This window comes from Podarcis bocagei, assembly GCF_964188305.1.
Source record: "Podarcis bocagei genome assembly, chromosome: 1".
NCBI classification, from domain to species: domain Eukaryota; kingdom Metazoa; phylum Chordata; class Lepidosauria; order Squamata; family Lacertidae; genus Podarcis; species Podarcis bocagei.
In genome coordinates this window covers 84,597,436-84,619,589 of record NC_138125.1, presented here as the reverse complement: position 1 = coordinate 84,619,589, position 22,154 = coordinate 84,597,436, and the positions used below count along the sequence as shown (strand labels likewise).

Here is a 22,154-nt window from a genome sequence, read left to right as displayed (position 1 = left end):
CCCCATGAAAACTTGGAAAGGAAACTTTCTCCGCCTCTTGCCGCGAGGAGACCTCCTTGAGTTTTCTCGCCGCTTTTGCTCTCTCCAGACCGCGGGATCAGATGCGGGAAGACTTGGAGAGCTTCTGTCTTCCCGTCCGACCCGAGGCAGCAACAAATGCAAGTGAAAGAAAAAAAAGCCTTTCCTCCTAGGAAAAAAATCCTTGTGCATGTATCCCCGGTAGCCGCTGTCCTGTGCTCGAGCCCGCCAGGGGGAGGCGATCATTCCCAGGTTCAGTCCCGGAAATCTCTGGGTAAAAGGATCAGAAAGAAAGCAGGGCGGAAGCCCTCTGGCCGGGACAAAGTAAAAAAAGCATCCCTGCCTGGACTCCATCGCAGGCCTTAGAACATGAGAATAGGAAGCCCAGGGGTCCCTGACTCTGAGATTCACCAGGGCTAAGAGACCTGCCTTCCAGCTTCAGTCTGCGACCCATCGGGGCAGCCACGTGGGCTCACACACCGCGAGAAGCCACTACAGCAACACGCGGCAAGGAGGCTTTTTACGCCACCTCTCCAAGTTTTAACTGAGAACGGGCTGCCTAGGAAGGGCTTCCTCGCCCTTTGCCAGGACACCGCAGACCCCACGGGTCTCTAACCGCGGCCAACTGGTCTTCTAGAGCCGCGGAACTGGTCCCGCTACTGCGGCTGCAACGCACCACTTCCGGTGAGCGGACGACGACTGCGCGGAGGACTAGAAAGAAACACCTATAGGGATCCAGCCAGTCAGTTGCCCTCCGGCCTGGCGTTCTATTTGTAGGGTTTCCCCTCAACCTGTGGGTCCCAAACTACAACTCCCATCACCCCTAGCTAGCAAGGCCAGAGCTCAGGGATGAGTAGTGCTCCCCTCCCCTTTAAAAATGTTTAGGGGTCCTCTCATTTTGACTCAAGAAAATCGCCATTTCAGGAGTTCTAATCGGGAAAAATAAATACAGTAAATGGACAAAAGTACAAAGATTCACAAAATGTTTAGGGGAATGCGCCCCCCCAGAAAAAAGCACTGAATAGAAGATAATAAATACAATCAATATGGGGAACATTCGAACACGTGGGTTGCTCTTCTGCAACTCTTTTAAGTGCAAAAGCAGAAGCAGCAGATCCTGCGCCCAGACGGCGTCCCCGAGTGTTGCCTTCAGTCCTTTGCTCACTCCATCGCTGCTAATATATCGGAAAATGCCAGCTTCGTCCAAAAAAGGGATGCCCCGCCTCCCCGCCCAGCGCTAGGTTCTCCGGCGCGTGATTGATACTGTGACCCTTTCATCATTGAAACCCCTTTGCTTTGCCCCTTTTAACTCTTCGTAGGAACCCCCATCGCCAGCCCCGGAGCATTGCCAGCCTCACTGCCGCGAAGCAGCGGACTTTTAGTGCAAAGCCCGCAGGGGGGTTGGAGAGCTAGGGAGTTTAAGGAGATTCACGTTAATCGGACATTAGCTTAAACCACAACATAATGCACAAAATGTCTGGAATCAGCTCACTCGGAAGATATATAATAGCACAACTTAATGCAAATTCCCCAGTGGATATTGGGATCTTTGGCAAATTTGTTTTCATCCTCAAAAGAAACCTGTGACTCTGGTGGGACTCGAACCCACAACCTTTGAATCACTTCACTACGCTAGAAGTCCAATGCGCTATCCATTGCGCCACAGAGCCGCGCGTTAGGTTCCCTCCTCTGCCTTAAAGGACACTTTTATGTTACCTTAACAGCGATCGCCATATGCCGGAAGTTTTCTTGGCGAGTTGCTTTAGGTTGGAAATTGCAGCTCCATCTGGGGCGGAGAGCAAGAAGAAAAAGAGTTAAAATGACTGGGGCGGGGGAGTTTAAAGCGGACTAGCAAACAAAAGCTCCTTCTCTTACCAGAAGTGGGGTTCGAACCCACGCAGACATATGTCTATTGGATCTTAAGTCCAACGCCTTAACCACTCGGCCATTCTGGTAATTATGGTCAAAGTTAAAAACACCATGAAATAAGCTGAATAACTTTAGCCTTTTGACGCGCGATACATCCCCCCCCCCCCCCGCTGGACGAAGAGCGTCTCCATTCAAGAAGCTGCATCGAGTAGTAGCAGAAGTTCAAAACCCATCTCCTAGCTACCCTGTCTGCCAGGATTAGTGCGTACGACAGAGCACTACTGGAAGGGCACGTTTCACACGAACAAATGTAAGAGAATTCATTTAGCACTGACAACTATAGTTGGCTAACTAATAATAAATCTTACACTTTCACCAGACATGAGAAGGGTCTGTTTGGTGGGCGGGGGGACCTCAGATATGTTCTGCGGAAGCACGCCATTATGCTTGTTTGCTTTCATACTGGAACAATAGTAACAAAGTTTGATCTCCCCCCACCCCTTTTTCCCTTTACGTGTAGGTAGATGCGTGCTCTCCGTCCCCCCTCGAAACATTCGTGCCATTCTCAAACGAGGCCGCAAGGTGGCAGCACAACGAGCTGGCGTCAAAGGCAGCAGCGCGCTGCGGGCGATTCTTCCTGAACAGAACTTTTATCAGAAGCGAAGACAAAAAACATTGGGAAGAGAGCTGGTAGGTTTTCTTTCGCCCTCCACCGGAATTAGACTGAAATTCTAGACACACCTGCCTAGGAGTAACTACCGCTGAACTCAGTGGGGCTTACTTCTCAATAGACTTGCATAGGATTGCAGTGGTTTTCTTCCAGAATCTTTTAAAACATACTGATTGCATTGTGCTTAATCTATTTTCAGTCATGTGCTTATATTTATCATGCTCGACTCCTTCCTTTCTTCCAAAGAGAAGAAGCAGAAGTCCTCGTTGCCTACCATGCAGTCCTGGTTAATTCAGAAGCAAGCCCCATTGAGTGCAGGGGGGTTTATTCCTGGGTAAATGTGCACACATAGGATTGCAACCTTGGTTAGCTGTTGTTGTTTGCAAGCAGGCATTATTCTATGGGGAGATTGCTAAGGTGCAGTGAAGGCACACTAGGAGAAATCATAAAGGATTTCAATCTCATGCACAGGGTTCTTCAGCTTCCTGTGCCTGACTCTGACACTCCCACCTGTATTATCACATATCAGGGCCTGAGGTGGAAAACTCAAAAGGCACCTAAGTTTCATTTGACATAAATGGAACCACTGTGGTGTAGTGGACTGCTGGGCAACCTTGCACCAGCCACTGCCTCCCAGCCTAACCTACTATACATGGTGGGAGGGTGCAGAGATAATCCATAAAAAGCAGGTCTGTAGGCACTAGTCCACAAGTCTCAAACCGCCCCCATCATTAATGTTCTGTGCTCATTGCAAATGCTATTTGAGATTTCCCAAATGGCTCCTAGTCCAGGGTTGGTGTGCCTGTTTTTCTTGCAACAGAAAAGTTAGCAAGTTAGATGTAAGAGGGTGGATGAAAGGAGGTACACACCACACTTTCACCATGTGCGTCAGTTTTCAATTTCCAGTGAAAACAACTTGCTTTGAAAAGTGCAAAAGCTATAGTTCCTGTGAACAGATTCAGAGCTGGGGGCCTGGATAGCTATCAGACCTTCTCCTGCAATACAGATCAAGCTGATCTTTTAAGATCTTTTGGGGTGAGGGGAGACCCTCCTGTTTGTTATGTGACCAGAGCAGCATTTAGTCATTTGGTGAGAGTGCAGAAGCAGGCCTGCTTGATGATAGACCCCACCTTCTGCAAAGCCCTCTCAATCATTAGTAAACCAGACACAGGAAAGATCTTTGAAGAACCTTTTAAAAAATTGTTACCCAAATTTAATATTTTCTGTTTTGTACACTGCTTACCTGATAGCTTTGCTATTTTACCATTTTTAGAAAATTACTTTGCACTCATTTTTATGTATACCACTTTTTACTTTATTAAGCAGTAAAGGTAAAGGTAAAAGTATCCCTGACCATTAAGTCCAGTCGTGACCGACTCTGGGGTTGCAGCGCTCATCTCGCTTTACTGGCCAAGGGAGCCGGCGTACAGCTTCCGGGTCATGTGGCCAGCATGACTAAGCCGCTTCTGGCGAACCAGAGCAGCGGAAACGCCGTTTACCTTCCCATCGGAGCAGTACCTATTTATCTACTTGCACTTTGACGTGTTTTCAAACTGCTAGGTTGGCAGGAGCAGGGACCGAGCAACAGGAGCTAACCCAGTTGCAGGGATTCGAACCGCCGACCTTCTGATCAGCAAGTCCTAGGCTCTGTGGTTTAACCTACAGCGCCACCCACGTCCCTATTAAGCAGTATAAAGTGTTAATAAACATATAGGTGGTACTGGCAAAGCACTGGCTATTCTCTATCCTTCCAAAGAGGGTAAATTTATTCAGGTAGCAGCAGGACAAAAATAGGGTAGCCAATTTGCAACCTAGAAAACCTCCCATTATTAATCAGCCATCCAGTGGAAAAGGAGAAAGCAGTCTCAGCTTTCCATTTTTCAAGCCAGCCACTCTTTGCACTTGGCTGGAGCAAACAGGTCTCTGTTTTTGGCCCCAAAGGTGGAAGAGGCCATAGATATGGGGCCAAAGAAATAAACTGGACTCTGTCAAATATTATACACAAGGAACCCTGATCAGCTCCCCGGACAAGATGTTAGGCACTGGAAGTATATAGAGTAGGGGTGGGGAAATTCTTTTCAGTTTGGGGGCCACATTCTCTTCTGGGCAAACTTATAGAGGCCACACTAACATAGCCTTCTCCATCCTTCATCAAGGCAAGTAAAAGGCATCATCCAAGTTTGAGGACTGATTCCAGCTGGGCAAAAAACACTCAAGAAAGTTGTGAAGGCAAGGGAGTAGTGTGGACTGGGGAAGAGTGCTAGTGAGATTGTTGGCAGGGTTCAACATTTAGCAGAAAGCAGGTGCTGTCTAGCTTCAGTAAGTAAACAAGGATTTTCTTGCCCCTGCAAGAAACAGGACACACACCTGGTGAACCTTAGAGATTTCAGAAGAGCCTCGTCAGAACCAAGTCCAAATGAAGAGGCAGACCAACGTTTCAGGCCCTACTAAGGTGCCAGGACAGGAGGAGACAAAGGTTCAGAGGTATGTGTGCTCCCTTCTTAATCTTTGCCCCTTAGACCAGAATAAACTGACAAAACAGGGAAGAAGTTGAAAAGGACAAAGAAGTCAGTTCAGGCCTGATAGTTGAAGTGATACACACAAAAAGCACTCTTGGATATTTCAGGTTTTATTATTTAATTTAGTTTTCTTGGAAAAAAGACAATAAGGCAAAAAAAATAATCCAAAAATAGAATTGCAGGAATATTCTCTCTCTTAACGCCTGCCAATATCCTATGCAAGGATGTGTCAGCCTCTACAAGCTGCAGAAAACAGGCTTCAGACAGGGACTGAGCAGCAAAGAGCGCAGAGACCCCACCCAAAACCCCTTTCCTTCCCACTGAGCAGCACTGTCCTTTGCTGCTGGGGATGGCAGGGTTCACAGCCTCATTTCTACCTGCCAGCAAGGTGATTCCATCCCACCCACAAGCATCCCAGGGCAGGAACGCCGCCACCTCTTACCCCTTCAGTGGCTAAAGTTTGGAAGTTGAAAGAAAAACACAGAAAAGAAAAAGAAAAAATGAGGATAGGAAACACAGAAGGAAGGCACCTCATTGTGTGATCCTTAGCCAAGGGCAGGGGCTGCCTTATAGTCCACACATACACATACACACGCACGCACGCACCCCCCCCCCCCGAGCGTTGGCTTGGCTAGGGCAGCCTCTGTGCCCTTGTCCACTTCAACACAGCGGCAGCACCTCTGTCAACCTTAGGATCCAGCTTTGGCAGCTGAGAGCAGAGCTGTCCCAAGGCCAGTTTGGGGAGTTCTTGCAGCCTCCTTATTTCACAGCGGAATCCATGGACACCTGGCTTGTGCCTGCACAGTGAGGAGCCTGATGCCAGTGAGCTCCAGCTCTGCATCAGATAGTGTTTTTTAAAATTTTATTTTAAAGAAGGCAAGGCAAGCAAACCATTGTTGACTGTCACGCTTTCTGCAGAGCGTCTCCCTGGACCCGGTGGCAGTGGAGGGGGACAGCTGGGGGCAAGTGTTACAAAATGGGGTCTGCAGGATAGGAGGTACAGGAGGGGAAAAACCAGAACAAAAATTATATCTCTTTTTTTCTCACTCTCTTTCTCTCTCTACATATATATAATATACATATAAACAGGTGCGCATTAAGCCAGAGGTTGCTTTAGGCAGAGGGGAGGCTGTGTCCTGCATCGCCGCTTTCCACCCAAGTGTATGTGGGGAAAATCTGAAGCCTGCTATGGGGAAGGGAGAACAAGTAAGTTTTATTTCCTACCATCGTATGAACAGCTGGTGATGTCATAAAGGCGGGTTCCGCTGAAACCAGAGCTACCTGCACCCACCCACTGCCACCACCCTGTGCCCGCTTCTCTAGGGCACAATTAGTTGCTTTGCCACCTGTGTGAACAAAGAGACAGTGGCTCCTGGAGAGAACTGGCATCCACCTATCACCCTCCTCCTGCCCACCCAATGTTTCAGAAGCTTCTCCTGTAGGTAGAGTGCCACACAGGGCTTGGGAAGGAGGAAAAAGAGAGCAACCCTTATGGTTAAAAGGTCCCTGTATCTTCCCCAGCTATTCTCTTGGTGCATACATTCAAGGTCTTGACTACGGGCCCCTATCTGGAAGTAGAAAGGGAGGGCAATCCATGTAAGCATGGTGTTGCTCCCCCTCTTCCTCCCCAAAGGTGGGGGGCTGCGAGCAGAACAATACTCTCTTTTGGGTGGGGAAATGGAGGGCACAGTCCTCTATTTCTACTTGTCCCCAGCCATCCAGGAATCCAGACACCAACTTCAGCTTCAATCAGCTAAGGCAACCCAGCCAATCACCACTGCTGGATTCTGCTTTGGGTGATTGATTCAAAACAAGTGATTGGTTAAGACAGACAGATTCGGTGAGGAAAGCACTAGGCAGGAAGTCACATGATCAGCCGTTCCCCCTCCATCCTTCTTCCACTACCCTCTTCTTTCCCCTCCATCCTCGTTAATAGTCCTGCTGCTTCCAGCTCAGAAGATGTCAGGGCACATGCTCCAGTCCTGTTTGTCTTTGCTCTCCCAGTAGCCTCCCCTGTACACATGGGACACCTCCTTGGTGTCAGGATCCTTCTTCCGCTCAAACCACAATGCTTTGTAGGGATCATAAGGAGTTCCTGCAGGGGAGGAAGGAAGGGGCAGCAGGACAGGGAGGGAGGGAGAATTCTCAAATTAACAACAACAAATGGCATTTGGCTGGCATTTTTGCTGGGAAGTCAGTGCTATGCTTTTCCCTTAGCGAGGGGCCATAGTTCAGTGATGGAGCAACTCTCTGCCCTTGGAAGTTTGGAAGGCAAGGTGTGGCAGCCCAGGAGAGGGCCTTCTCTGTGGCAACCCCTAAGCTGTGGAATTCCCTCTCTGCACAGCTGCACCTGTTCTTTTGATTGCAAACTGTTTTAACTGATTTTAACATTGTGCTTTTTACCCGGCTGTACACCCCCCTCCCAGGACCTTATGCAGAAGAGCTGGCAAGAATCCCAATAAAAAATCCCAATCATAAATAACGGCTTTGCAATGCAAGGCCCCAGACTCAATACCAGGCACCTCCAGCTAAAAAGGATCATAGGAAGCAGTGGACTACTGCAACGCGCTCTATGTGAGGCTACCTTTGAAGGTGACCCGGAAGTTGCAATTAATCCAGAATGCGGCAGCTAGACTGGTGAATGGGAGTGGCCGCCGGGACTACATAACACCGGTTCTGAGAGATCTGCATTGGCTCCCAGTACGTTTCCGAGCACGATTCAAAGTGTTGGTGCTGACCTTTAAAGCCCTAAACGGCCTTGGTCCTGTATACCTGAAGGAGCGTCTCCACCCCCATCATTCAGCCCGGACGCTGAGATCCAGCGCCGAGGGCCTTCTGGCAGTTCCCTCACTGTGAGAAGTGAGGCTACAGGGAACCAAACAGAGGGCCTTCTCGGTAGTGGTGCCCGCCCTGTGGAACGCCCTCCCATCAGATATCAAAGAGATAAACAACTACCTGACAATCAGAAGACAGCTTAAGGCAGCCCTGTTCAGGGAAGTTTTTAATATGTAACGCTGTACTGTTTTTAACACTTGATTGGGAGCCGCCCAGAGTGGCTGGGGAAACTCAGCCAGATGGGCGGGGTATAAATAAATAAATAAATAAATATTATTATTATTATTATTATTACTACTATTATTCGCTCTGCCCAATAAGCTGGAGAGGCATTGACAGCCAAGAACAAACAAGACTCAGTTAGGAGGACCAACCACCTCACTGTACTTAGGCGGCTTCATATGTTCCTGTTGCCTTTTTAAAATCAGTGCGGGGGCAAGATGGGCAAGCGCTTACCGTCCTCTGTCGCCTTCACGGCCTCAGCTTCACGTTTTTTGCGGGAGATGCGCTGCTTCTCCTCCAGGCGCTGCTTCTCTGCGTTGGCTTCATCCCAGCGCCCGTTCTCCATGAGTCGCTGGTCAGGCCGAAGCCTGCTGTCTGTGGGAGCAGTGCCACTTTCTGGGGCATTGAGCGTCAAAGCCAGCTCAGAGAAATAGTACATGTTCTCAGCGTTCTTCCTGCACCAAGGAAGGGGGGGGGGGAGAGAACAAATTCAGATGGCAGAAAGGCTCTGAGTTGCACTGCAGTCTAAGTTCTGGTGTAGAAAGTGAGCTTAATCTTCCTCTTAGGGTGGCAGGAAAGATACGCACACATTATCTAAGACCCTAGGTCACCAACTCCTTTTCAAAGGGTCAGTATACTTGTACCCAGAGCTGTGTATTTCTTGTGACTAGGCCACACAAACACAGAAGTCTGCAACCTGGAGGACTGTTTCCATTTTCTCTTAAAATAGGCTTGCATGTGTGGACAATGCCTGATGGATAAGGGAGGAAAGGTGAGGCTAGATTTCCAGGCGCTTCAGTGTCCCAGTGTCCTCCATTCTTTAGCCCATGACTAGCAGCGGATTTCCTGCACCCCACAGGACCTGCACACTTGCCATAATTTATACAGGTCTCAACTTACTTTTTCTTGGGAGGAACACACACAGTACACAAAGGCATTGCTGATTACAAAGGCATGCTCTAAAAGCAACAACCATAACCATATTCTACCATCCGCAAAAGCCAATTGAGACGATAGTCATATTGGTTACGCAAAGGAGAGCATGGCCCTGCACCAGCTCCTCACGTGAGGAGTCAGGCTACCTCCCTTACTCACGGGAGTGGGTTCCTCTTCCACAGCATGACCCTGCTGTCCTCTGCTTCGTGCGCTCTCTGCCGGCTGTCGCCACCGTTCTCCAAACTGGTTGTCACCCTGAAACAGTCCATCTTCTCATCCCAGGTGCCCAGCAGCACAAAGTGCACTCTTCCTGAAGGATCTAACACCTCTCCAGTAACCTGACATAGAAAGGAGTTCAAGAAGGTCCAGCAAAGTTATGTACAGGCGTCAGAATTGCATTATAGTCTCCCCACGGCTAACAAAGAAGCTGAAAAGCACCCAGAGCTGTTCTCAGGAGCTGGTCTGCTAGGACTCCAGAGTGCAGCTGCAATATTCAAAGAACATTCTCTAGAGGTGCTGGCTTAGCTGCCTAGGTCACTGCTGTCCATGGGACTTTTCATCTTATGTAAAAGGCCCCTCCTACCACTAAACAGGCCTTTTACCTCTCTCTGTTGTAGAGGGGCTGACATTGTTCTTGCCATCCCCACAGTAAAATGCTTTAGTACAAGATCTCTTACCTTTCTGGCCACATCTCTTGAAAAGTAGCTATATGGAACAAACTTGAGAATACACTTCTCACTAGTCTTATGGTTCAGAATTTCAATCTCACCAGACTGGAAAGAAAAAAAGGGAGGAAGTCAAGCAGGTTCAGGACTATTTATGCAGTCCACTAAAATGCTTCTGTATCATCAGGAGTAGCAACTCAATGGGAAATATGGAAAATGGACCTCTAAAGTCCTGGCTCTCAGAACTACCCTCCAAGCACACTTTGGGCTGCAATGCTGCCTTCACAGTCCCCACCACCACCACTTTTAACTCACCTGGTCTATCCATAATTTGCCGACTATGATGTTGTGCACTGTGGTGGTAACCTTCTTCCATGTGTAGTGATTGCCAGATGCATGAAAGATACAGTGGATGGTACCTAGAAATAAGAATGTGCTTAGGGTGATTTCACATTGATGCAGAATCCTTGCTAGGATGAAAAATACGTCGAAGTCTAGTGCACAACAGCATGTTGACTCAGCTTTGGTCGATCTAGGTACCAACCCCTGGTCAGCTAAGGATGACCTGATTTCCCCGTTCTCCACAAATGCCCATTTTATGAGCACCCAAGCTACGCATGTGTTCTTAATACCCCTGAGGGGCACACAGCAAGGGTGAATGTGCTAATGAATGCCCTAAAAGGTGCTGTGCATATGAGATGCCCATCGTAAGTGGCTCAGCTATGTCCCAGACAGCCTGACTCCAGGCTGGAGACCCTGGACTTTGGTAAAAGATGGGAAGCACAGATGGAATTCTGTCTGTCAATGGGCACCATTAGCTTTCCATGTCCCTTTAAAACAGCAGGCACTCAAGGCAAAGACTCACCAAGGGGCATAATTGAGAGGTATTTGCCACGGAACTTGCTGGTGATTTTAATTTCCTGACGAAGGGTCCAGCCGTGCTTGGAATCAGCATGATGGGCAGCAGCTGGAGGATGGTGGCTCACCTAGAGGGCAGGACAGAGAGAAGTTAAGGAAGAAAAGTGTATTCAGCAGGCGAGTCGCCAGGAATATGTAGAAGCAGGAAGAGCTGACAGCAGACATCCCCAACAGATACTGTCTTGGACCCTGAGCACACTGACTTGAAAGGAAGTGCTACTGAAACACAACAGAACTTAATTTGCTTAAGACTGAAATGTATCTTCCATGTATCTGGAATCAATCAAGTATTCCAGCTCAAAGTCAGGCAAGGGATGTGCCCTGCTCGTCACCTGCTCACAGATGGAACGGTAGCCGTTCTCCTCCAGCCGGTCTAGCTCAAAGGTTTCCCCTAAGAGAGGGTTGAATGGCTTGCTAGTGCGGAAGACTGTGGTGGAGTAAGACGATACGGTAAATGCAGCCACATAGCAGAGCTGCTCCAGAGAGCTTTCACACTTGGCTGCCCGGTCCAACAGCTCGTGATATTCCAGGTCCTCTGTGAGGCGCTGCAGCATAGATAAGGGCTCGTTGAAGTTCACCTGGAGGAAGAAGCAGCAGATGTTAAGCAGGGCAGCCACTCTAGGGCAGAAGTATGCAAGGCAAGTCTGTATGCAGCAAGCACACTCCATGTTCATACAGAGTCTCGTTTCACAGAGCTTGTTGGGTTAGAGTCATGGCTTCCCACCCCTTTTCTCCACAGGACAGCAAGCCCCAGATCTTACTACTCAAGCTAGACTTAAGGGGACTCACTGGCATGGGAATCTTGGAGAGTTCCTTGCCAATACAGTTCTTCATGATGCTCCACAAGTTCAGGCTGTAATTTGGTTTGTGAGGAATTCGGGTTCTCTTCTCCTTCTTGGTGTCTTCCATAAACTGGTGTTTATACTTTGGGAGAGAAAGGAGACTAGTCAAGACAGGTGGGAAGGCATAAGCTGGACAGTGAATTCTATACAGTCTTGTAAAAGAGGTTCCCAATTTAAGTATAAGCCTTGGGAAAAGTAAACAACTCTTCCATGACTTGAGCACCTTCATCTATGCAGAAAGAAGTTCTTGGCCATGCCCAGAATCACTAAGCTCAGTGCAGTAAGACCTGTCCCAAATGGACAGAAACGTGGAACAAGGCAGATCCTGTAGCCAACATTACCCCTGCTTTCCCAAGCCTTCAATAAGCTCCATCATAAAGTATGCCTCAAAGTATATTGAGCACTTGTAGGCTTACAGGAGGACTAATGAGACCCATCAACCCTCCAGATGGTGCTCTGCGTCCCATCGTCCATGCAGACTGTGGCTCATTTAGGGGATACACTGCTGAGGTACTCCAGAAGCTTGCGAAGGACCCACTTGTTCCAGCTATCTCCCTCTGCAGGGTCCCAACAGCATCTGGTGAAAAATATTGCTTCCCTCCCCCTCAGATCAAAGACATGGTCTACCTGCTCATCGAGGCTGATTTCACTGCTAGCACCACTGATGTTGCTTCCTGTTCGTCTAAAGGAATTACAGAAAGACACACCATGAGAAAACTAGGATGTTCCAGTTGAAATAAGGTGCTATCAGGAAAAAAATATGCACAGAGAACAGTGCTGCCAAACACCAAATAGAGTATCTTGTTTGTCAGAGTTGGACAGCAAGTATAACCAGGGCCACCAATCTATGGATCTATTGATCTTTATTTATTAAGTTAAAAGGCAAAATAAAATTACCGAATGGTGCCCATGGACTACTTTTAAGGAGTCAGTGTAGTGTACTGATGTGCCAGGTCTCCTGTTCTACTTTCCTCATTACTATCCTGTCCCTTTACTAATTTAACCTGCAATTGGGGGTGGGGAATCACAGCAATTGTATGCTCTTACATCTAAATAACCTAGAAGCATGAATGAAACATGAGACTGTTGTCTGGTGACAGCTGTACATGTTGTTTGGGGGTGTGACAGAAATGTATTATTTCCATTTCTCTCTCCTTTGAAGCTATGCACTGCTTGCTTGAGCCTGAAGTCACTGGCAGCCATACCCAACTAAATTACTGCAACAATGTGTTCCAGAAACGTAAGCTGGCATGGAGCACAGTTGCCTAATTGCTGACAATGTAAGGTTGTCTGATCATGTTTCACCCACTCTGGAAAACAATGTTGTCTTAGCTTTCCTTGGGTGCAATTTCAGGTGCTAGTCTGGACCTTTAAAGCACAATGTCAGTGGCAACTAACCTGTGCCCCTCCAGATGTTGCTGGACTCCCATCAGCTCCAGCCAGCATGGTCAACGGCCAGGAATGATGTGAGCTGTAGTCCAGAAACATCTGTAGGGTCACAAGTTAAGACATCCCTGCACAAACTAATCTGGATCCTGAATATCTCAGGGAGCTCTCAGTAAGAGTGGACAGCATTGACTTAGGTGGACTAATCACTTTTATTTTATATTCAAGAGATTTCCTCTCCACCTTTTCCTCCACCCTCTCCATTCTCTCTTCCTTTTTCTCCTTTGAAGGCTGAGGCAGCAAGATGCCCCAGTTCTATAAAACACACTTAACAGGGGAGGAACACACAGAACCTGCTTTGGTATGTTGAATTTCACCCAGGCAGTTTGTCCCCCTCTAACCTATGGCACAGGCTATGGGCACAGGCTATGGGAGTGGGAAAGCATTCAAGGTGAGGGAAACACTTCAGTAGATTCACAAGTTTGCAGTGCCAAAGGCTGATGGGTGCTAAGCTGTCAGCTGAATGGGAGAGGGGCGTCACTTACTTATGGCCCATGCTTTCAGGCATGGTGATGATCTCAGGAGCATCAAAGAACTCATTATCATCGTCTTCATCACTCATATCTCCCTTTGATGGGCAACATCGATCTGTAAGAGGAACACATGCTGATGTTATCTTTCTTGGTTTCAGTTACTAGTCCTTGATTCCAAATACTTTGGGACTTTGGGGCAAGCATCCCACAACAGAAGCAATTTTGAGTAGGAACCCACAAAGGAAAGGGCAATGGAGACTAGCAGAGGAGCTAGAACTTGGCTGATAGAAGAGATGGAGGCCAAAGCCCTCCATTCCTACCTTTAGAAGAATCCATGCTGCCGGGGGCATTGGCTGGTAGAACTGTCGCTCCACGGAAGGCCCTTTCCAGGTGGTTGTGCTGCTTCGCCAGCTGCTCCAGGGTCTCCTCTAAGCGGATGCGCTGGTCTCGCTCATATTGAAGGGACTTCTGCCATTTCTTGCTGTGCGTCTGGGCCAACATCAGGAAGTCTCGGCAAGCCTGTGGGGAGCACCAAAGGCGTGGGGAGGCGGCACTCACCACTCTGGCCTGTATGGGCCCCAGACACTCGGCTGGCCCAAATGTCACTCCAGCTGTGAGGCCAACACTTCTTGTCTTGCTGTGCTAGTCAAACGCCAACTCCTGCCTTCATATAGTTCCCCCCATGGTGCCACCGGGTGATCACTTTGCTCCGTAGCATGGTAGGGCTGGCCCCGATTCTGGCCCAGATCAAGCTGCACTGCAGCGCTTCTTGCTGCCCCTGCTCTTAAAGTGGTAAGTGGGTTCTCTTGTGGGTTAACAGGAACTGCTGGGGACAGGTGCCCTTTCAGGGCACTTTGCTCTTAACTGCCCCTCCCACTCGGAGACCCAATAAGCATTCACCAGTCTCCTAGCAACTTCACCATGGACACTCACTGAACAGAGATGTTCAGAGAGACATGGGCAGGGACACTCGTCTGCTAGAAGCCCAACCAAATATTCCATGCAAAAGGCTGCAAACACGCCCCCAGCAAATAAATCTGGGCAAATCACAAAATACTGAAAATGTGACTCCTGGACCTTCATGAATTAAACAGAAGCTGTTTAAATGTTACCCCTAGTTGATTAATTTGTCCTAAGTGCAAAATGGAGCAGTAGTTACACAATAAAAAGGAAGGAAGGAGGGGAACTTCAACAACCAATACTCAGGGGCAGGAAAGCTGAGACTGTGGTCTGTACAGGGGGCAAGGAAGGGTCAAAAGTGGGAAAACCTTCCCAGGCTCTGCTCTAAACTCAGAGACTTTAAGCGGACTGTTTTAGTTTGAGCATTTGGGATAAAATGCTGTAATTTAGTATCTGTCCGGAAGGTTTTGTGGAAAAGCACACACTTAAAAAGGCAAAATAAAAGAATGCTAGGAAATTTGCCTGTCTGATAAGATGCTCTGCATATCTGGCAATGGAAATGCATTAATACAAATCTTGCATCCTTGCTTAAGGCAGCAAAATGAACAGACATGTATGGAATACTGTATTTACTTGAATGTAATGAACACCTTTTTTGGCCATATTACATAGTGAAAATTAGGGTGCGCTTTAGATTTGATGGTGCATTTATATTCGCCAGCAAATACTTTTCTCATTTCAAGGTTTTGAAAACTGAGGTGTGCATTAGGTTCAATTGCACATTAGATGCGTGTAAATATGGTATTAATGTTGGTCAAAGAAAGGTAAGACTTTCAGACCAAGTAATCCTTTGCTCCTAAATATATACCAAAACAGGTCTTGCCTTCTTTTTGACTTCCTTTTGAACCCACCTAGAGGTTTGCTATATATCTGAGGGGCAAAGGTGGTTAACAACAGAATTTATAGAATGTAGTTCCTATTCAAATTCTTGAGTAATCCACAGTGGTAGGCTTTTGTGGTATAAAACTGTCCATGCTTAGTTAAAAACTTTCTGTTTAAAAGCTATTGTGATGTCATTCCATCTTCAAAGAAGTGTATTCTAGGTTTGTATTTAACAACTTCTGGTAGCCGTAGGCAACCAGGAATTCCACACTGGCAAGGAAGTGCACAGAATTCCATGCAAACCAGTAAGTGGGCTGGTGGAGAAGGGATGGATTGTTCTGATCCTGGTATATACCCAGCAAGGAAGCATAGCTCACTAGCTTCTTAGCTGGCTAGTAAACAATTTTGCTAGTTGGTAATTCTTGTTGACATATGTCTAAGGCTGTCATATTCCCACTTTAAGGGAGGGCTTCACCTAGTGGTCAGCTTCATTGTTACAGTTCGCCAGTTGCTTCAAAAACACCAATGATAGCATCTACTTGCCTGAGCAGAACAAGCTATAGCTTTTCTAGGAATGACTTACAGAACTTTGGGACAATTTAGAGGTCTTCTCCATATTTCTGGAGTGTTTGCATAAATCTTTTGCTTTACAGTTTACTGTTTGCCCCAAGGTTGTACCATGCCCTGGTCAAAACAGAAATCCTTCCCTGACACTTGAACCATACAGTGGTTGACCTGCAAAGGTGGGATGGTGTCACCTGATTTAGGCAAGGAAGGTGCACACTTATGTAAATCCCAGGAACATGGGATGCAGAAGGAAGACATGCAATACTGGCAGCGACCAGAGTTGAGTCCAAAGATAAACCCGTCTGCAATAGTCTCTACTGCATTAAAGTCATCCCAGAGTACAGAGTTTGAGGAGCAACAGTAGACCGGAATTTACCAAAAGGACCTTCTCAGCTTTGATACTGTGAGACATTAGATGGTACTTTGCTCAAGTGAGCTGGTAACTACTGGAAACTGGAGAGAGGAGCAAGTTTAAGGACCAAGAACAATACTACACAAAGTGCAACCGCATGTAGCTGTTTGTTCCACTGTACCCAGTTGAGCTCTCTCCCCACAGCCTTTCTGGGATTCTGACTGCTCAGGGATCTCTTGCCCTCTCAGAGACACTTCTGGATAGATTGCTGCCACTTGAGGCTCAGGTGGCCTCGGTGGCATGGAGTGCCTTCCATCAGCTTCAGCTGGTGGCCCAGCTATGCCTCCATAAGGAACAGCCTAACTTCTGTTGTCTATGCTGCTCCGGTAACCTCTAGCAATGCACTACACATGGGGCTGTCTTTGAAGATGGTTTGGGAAATGCAGATGGTGCAGAATTCAATGGCCCAGTTGCTCATTGGGCAAGATGGTCTGAGCACATCACACCAATCCTGGCCTGACTGCACTGGCTACCAATTTAGTTTCTGACCCCAATTCAAAGTGCTGGTTTTGACTTATAAAGCCTTATGTAGCTCAGGACCCCAGTGCCTCCAGGACTGCCTCTCCCTATATGAATGAACCCAGACCCTGCAATTGTCATCTGAGGAGGTTCTTCATGTGCCCAATCTGCAGGAGGTCCGGAGGGCAGCAACACAAAAATGGGCCTTTTCAGTGGTGGCTCCTTGCTTGTGGAATGCTCTCCCCTTCATTGTGTATCTTTAGGCAGTAGGCAAAAATATTCCTTTTTTGTCAGACCTATGGCTTTTTTTGCATAGGTGAGATATTTTAATTTAGTTTTTTTTAAGAATAGAATATTAAAAAGACTTTTTAAAAATGCTGGTTTAATGCATGTATGTGTTTGCTCAAAATACTTTAAGTCACATTGAGTTGCTGTGGCAAAAAAGCAACTAATAAATAATATTTGTAATATTTATAATAATAATAACCCCCTTGCAAAGTCCTCAAAGGCTGGCCTGATGGCAACCCCCAGTAGATGGGAAACAAAGCTACACCTGTGATGCCATGGGTCTGGTGATCAAGTCCGCAAAATCTCAGCATCCTACGGCCCTCAGCCCTTAATTCTTCTGAAGGCTTTCTCTTTACACTTCTCCTTTCTGGTTTGCTCCCCGATTGTAAAAATCTGATTTGATGTACTGTTTATGGATTACAATTCCCATCACGTCCTTTTCTTATACTGAGTCATGCCTTCAATGCAATTCTTTCGACTGGCCACAGTGTGGCCACACTGGGCTAAGAAAGCACAGCCAACTAACTACAGGGGATTCAGGACGAGCAGAAGCTTATATATTTTGCTAAAATGGGTGATGTCACAGACGGCTTATAAATCCAAAACCCACCAGATCACCTCTCTCTTCTCAAAGGAGGGAAATGCTGCAGTGGCTCTGAAAGTTCTACAATTAAAGCCTGCAGAGCCAATGATCTGGGAAGCACCCAGCGGCCCCCTTCCCGCCGGCCGGCCGGCTCAGAGCCAGAGCGTCTGGCAGCAGCACACTTACATTGATCATGGCATTGGACGTGATGCGGAAGAGGGTGGCGCGCTCATTGACCTGCTTGATCTTCTCGTTGCTCTCGGCAGGCAGCTTGAGGGTCTCCAGTTCGCTGAGCGAGCGCTGCAAGGCCGTCCCGTGCTTGGCAATCAGGTCGTTGCAGGTGCTGAGATCCTCCACCTTGCTAGAGAGGGTGCGCAGGGTGTTCTGCAGTTCCGTCTTGTCTGTCTGAGACACTGATTCTTCATCACCCGACTCGTCTGTGGGGAAAAGGCTGCAGCTGTTAACACCTTCAAGGCAAGGCTCACCCCAGAAGCAGATGCATTTCCAGGTCCTCCTTTATTCTCAGCACTGGCGCCTATCTTCAGGGGACTAAAGGGAGCCTGTTTCCTCTCCCCACCCCCACCCGCCATCATTATGTGATCCCTTCCCATAGTCCAGTGAAGATACTGGCCAATGTTGGGGCTACAGGTAGCTAACAGGGAAATCTCTCTTGCCAGTTCAATGGTTTGTTGAAGCAAAGGACAGGATTTCTAATCCCACCCCTCCATTTTAGCAAGGAACTAAGGTGTAAATTGTGGTACTACAGATATTATTGATTTCAGGGTTGGTGGTGTTTTGTTTTTTTAAAATCCTTTTCTGAGTATATAGACAAAGCAGTGGAATCAAAGCAGAAATCTAACTTGCAGTGATAAAAAACAATAATCCCAAAGCTAATTGGGAGCAATAAAGAAAGTATAAATATTCAAAGGGTAAAGATCATTGGGAACCTCTGAAAAGTAGCAGCCTTAAGGTCTGATTTCACTATCTGTGCTCCTTAAAGCAGAAGTGAGAAATATATTGGCAAAACCAAGTATCCCACGCCTACTGTATGCAACACCTCCTAGTTGCAAGCCATGAGTCTATTTATAAGAGTTGTGATGTTTAAACACATTTCTCCACACTGCTAGATCATGCCATTCTCTGGAAAGTCTTACATTGTTCGGAGCCCAATCTCTTGTGTAACTTTCCTCCCTCCAACAGTGGGTTTATAATGTTAGGAATGCTCTGGCGAGTGTGTGGGTATAGGTCTTTCTCTTGCAATACCAGAACTCAAGGTTACCCTGTGAAACCGATTGGTGGTAAGTTCAAGACAGACAAAAGAAAAGTAGCTGTGTCTCTTGAAGCAGTTAACATATGAAATTCAAACACCGTAAGCAACCATTAAATAAAAATGGCCCCTTGTTTTTCTTTGAAAAAGATTGGACAAAATGAATTTAGAATGTGTCTTTTAGGTATTATTAGCAATGATACTTAAATGGAACTCGCATGCTCAGTAGCAAGATGTTGGAGATAAACAACAGAAGACCCATCTCTCTTCTCTTTTTTTTTGGGGGGGGCGGTACATTGGAGGAAGACCATCACTTTTCATGCCCTGTTTGTGATCTTTCAGAGGCATATGGCAGGCTGCTCTTAAAATGAGGAACTAGATGGACTTTTGGTCCAACTCAGCAAGACAGTCCTTACATTCTAGTGATTAAAAAACACACACAAATGGTTGGCTCACTCTTGTGCTTCATCACTACCAACAAGTAATGAGTCCCAAAGTAGAATGATAAGGAACTTACAAAAAACTATCCGATCGGATGGGGGAATGTCTGCTGCAAGCAATCAAGAGAAATACTATTCAACAATGAGACATGAAGTCGCTGAGAGGAAGAGTACATGAGAGCACAGTATCTAGACGGCAACATTTTGAGTGTCAACATAGCAGATAAATTAGATAGACACGCAAACAGAGAGAGAGCAGGTATTAACATTTGGGAGTCGGAGTTTCAGTATCATGAGCTTGGAATCTTGTGCTGTGGATAATGACGATGCACACAAATAAATGCCTCTCTCTCCCATTATTTCTTTAGCTTTAGGTTTAAAAGGGGATGGGGGACCAGGATAATGAAAATTCAACAGAGCTAAGAAGGGCTAATATTTGAAACTCTGATGCCTAAGTCACAACACAATCTAATGTTACTGGGCAAAGGACATTTTGTTTTGAAAACACTGAAGAAATTCTTTCTGGTAAAGCTGCCAGATACCTCTTCTTTTTCTTTAGAATTCTATGAAAATAAAACAAAACCCCCATCAGTAGCTGGTGGCACATTTTCCACTTCTTTCCCCTTCTACACAGAGCAAATATGTCCTACGGAGAAGAGACAAACATGTTTGAGACACCAGATGGGGGGACCCAGGAGTCGAGGGACCAAAACTCCTTCAATTCAATGCATGATTTATTCAATACAAAAATGGACATCGGGCACTTGCTTTTGACACTTATTTTACCTAATCAGATACATCAGCTACTGACAGATGCTTTAGCTCAGGAGCCACCAGATTATAATGTGAGGCTCAGCTGATTGGGTAATGTGCAAAGCAGATTTGGTACTGACTGCTAAAATGCACTTTTGGTTTGGGAAACAGAAAGCTAACCATTCTGAAAAGCCTGATGCTTAAAAATATAGCCACATTTTCCAGAGGCCTCATGCTATAAACCACAATGGCCCCAAGTGGCCTCTTTCCTTGGTATGTCACACGCACAAGGCAAAGGACACCGAGCAATTTGTATGAGTAACAAACATTTGGTGTTTGGCAGAAAACCTTGCCCCAAGGAGTTGGAGCTCTAAATAGGATGGAACAGGACAAACTGGAAGAGATGCGCCCTCATGTTAACCCCATGGCCTAGAATAGACTAGGAATTGTTCTCTGCAGGTATTTTAGCCTATATGCGTTTCACAGGTGAGGCTACCTACCAAGGGTAGCCCAAAATCACAAACAAACAAGCAGGGTAGGATGAGGAGAACAGAAGACTCAGCTACTTCCTGTTTGCCCCAGTGCTATTAGCCAACACCAAATCTGCTCAGAAGATCTCATTTCTCCATTTGTCTCATTGATTTTCCTGGGTGTCTCCCTCCACAATAAGCTCTCTTGAGTTTCTCAGCGCTCACCCACACCCACCTCCTGCTTCATTTGCACTGCCCTGAACACACCCTTTACCTGATTCTGCCAGCATCTTGACAGCTTTGGCCTTGGCCAGCTCTAGAGCTGTGACCCAGCGCTGCCTCTCAACCTCTGAGTTGGCCTTCAGGTGGTAGGTCTGTGCCCCTCCGTTGGAAATGATGAAGTTGCAGGAGTCCTCCACTGTGATGTTAGCCGTGGCCAGGTTGATGGTTCCACGGCAGGTGTGTCGCATCTCTGCCTTCGATCTGCCGGAAGGACAAAGTAGGAGGGCGGTCACCAGGGCATGAAGAAGCACAAGCTTCAGAGGTCTAATCTCAAGACACAGAATAATGAGACAAGGGCACCACATTTGGGAACAGGCAGCAAGTGAGAGTCCTAGGTATCTATCCTTTCCAGGGCAATAGGGAATGATGGGTCAACAGCTACAAGGAAGAAACACCACTGTGTTTCCCTGACTGGTATGTAAACTGTCTGCTGCTATTCCCACATGTAGGTAGCTGTCTGAGAATGTCCACCACAGCAGATTGCAGAATAGGAGCCACCTGATGCCATGAGATTCAAATAATAAAAAAGGCAGATGTCTAGTTCTTGGAACAATGGAAGTCAGCTAGAGGGGAGGGGGCAGAAATGTGCACGTGGGATTTTTTTCAAAATGTAAAGATTGAGAACAGGAAGGGGATTGGCTGGAAACTTAAGTGGACTGCGATAGTAGCAGAAGGTCTTCTGTCTAGTGCGACTACCAATAAGAATTCTACTGTCTCGCATTTCTGATCCTTTCAACATACCTCTAACGTACAGGCACACCCTAAACTTCACACAACCACTAGTTATCCTTTGTGCAGCACTGTTTTGATTTGCAAACGTTTTGGATGTGCTTTAGCTCTCTTGACAACCTGGTGAGGCAGCAATTTCCAGAAGGGCAACAAAGACAAATACTCCTTTTGGTGAGGCAGGTGAATAATACTTTATGGATGGAAAAGAAACTAGCAACTTGGCTAATGAGTCCATGGCGGAAATGGATTATGGAGACCTTAGTTTGACTCATTTAGGAGGCTTTTAAGATAAAAACAAACATGGCTGGATTATATACTACAGGTGATTGACATGGGAAGGATTCAGTCATATGATCTATGTATCTAGATATCTAGCCTTCCTGCTGCCATATTAGTTTTCTTTGTGTAGGACTTATTGATGGTCCATGGAGGAACATGAAAATCAAGTGCAGACTGAGGTACTAAAGTCCAGGAGCAGTTTTACCAGAGGGCTATTTGTCCAGAGCTGCCTCCTGCTTTGGACCGTATTAGCTGGGTTTCCAAGTCCTACCCCGTTTTCCCAAAATGATGCAGTGGTACCTTGGTTCTCAAACGCCTTGGTACTCAAACAGCTTGGAACCCAAACACTACAAACCCAGAAGTAAGTGTTCTGGTTTGTGAACTTTTTTCAGAAGTCAAACGTGCTGTTTTGAGTGTTACACTTCCAATT

General features: G+C 46.8%; 1 protein-coding gene and 1 long non-coding RNA gene across 2 annotated transcripts in view; one reads left to right on the top strand and one right to left on the bottom strand.

Moving 5' to 3' along the window:
- Nucleotides 1-5,170: 5,170 nt before the first annotated feature.
- OSBP (oxysterol binding protein) overlaps nucleotides 5,171-22,154 on the bottom strand; it is a 26,949-nt gene continuing 9,965 nt past the window's right edge. Inside the window, exons 2-14 of the mRNA XM_081170884.1 lie at nucleotides 20,709-20,917; nucleotides 17,691-17,941; nucleotides 13,734-13,932; nucleotides 13,426-13,528; nucleotides 12,122-12,176; nucleotides 11,442-11,576; nucleotides 10,985-11,230; nucleotides 10,600-10,720; nucleotides 10,050-10,153; nucleotides 9,747-9,842; nucleotides 9,229-9,407; nucleotides 8,368-8,588; nucleotides 5,171-7,171 (exon numbers count right to left, since the gene is read on the bottom strand). Coding sequence (XP_081027010.1) covers nucleotides 7,029-7,171; nucleotides 8,368-8,588; nucleotides 9,229-9,407; nucleotides 9,747-9,842; nucleotides 10,050-10,153; nucleotides 10,600-10,720; nucleotides 10,985-11,230; nucleotides 11,442-11,576; nucleotides 12,122-12,176; nucleotides 13,426-13,528; nucleotides 13,734-13,932; nucleotides 17,691-17,941; nucleotides 20,709-20,917 — 2,062 coding nt within the window. The 3' untranslated portion in view covers nucleotides 5,171-7,028. The remainder of the gene's footprint in view (nucleotides 7,172-8,367; nucleotides 8,589-9,228; nucleotides 9,408-9,746; nucleotides 9,843-10,049; nucleotides 10,154-10,599; nucleotides 10,721-10,984; nucleotides 11,231-11,441; nucleotides 11,577-12,121; nucleotides 12,177-13,425; nucleotides 13,529-13,733; nucleotides 13,933-17,690; nucleotides 17,942-20,708; nucleotides 20,918-22,154) is intronic.
- Nucleotides 9,414-12,418, top strand: LOC308573918. The gene is made up of 2 exons (XR_014002230.1): nucleotides 9,414-9,582; nucleotides 12,104-12,418. It is a non-coding gene; the product is annotated as an uncharacterized lncRNA (long non-coding RNA).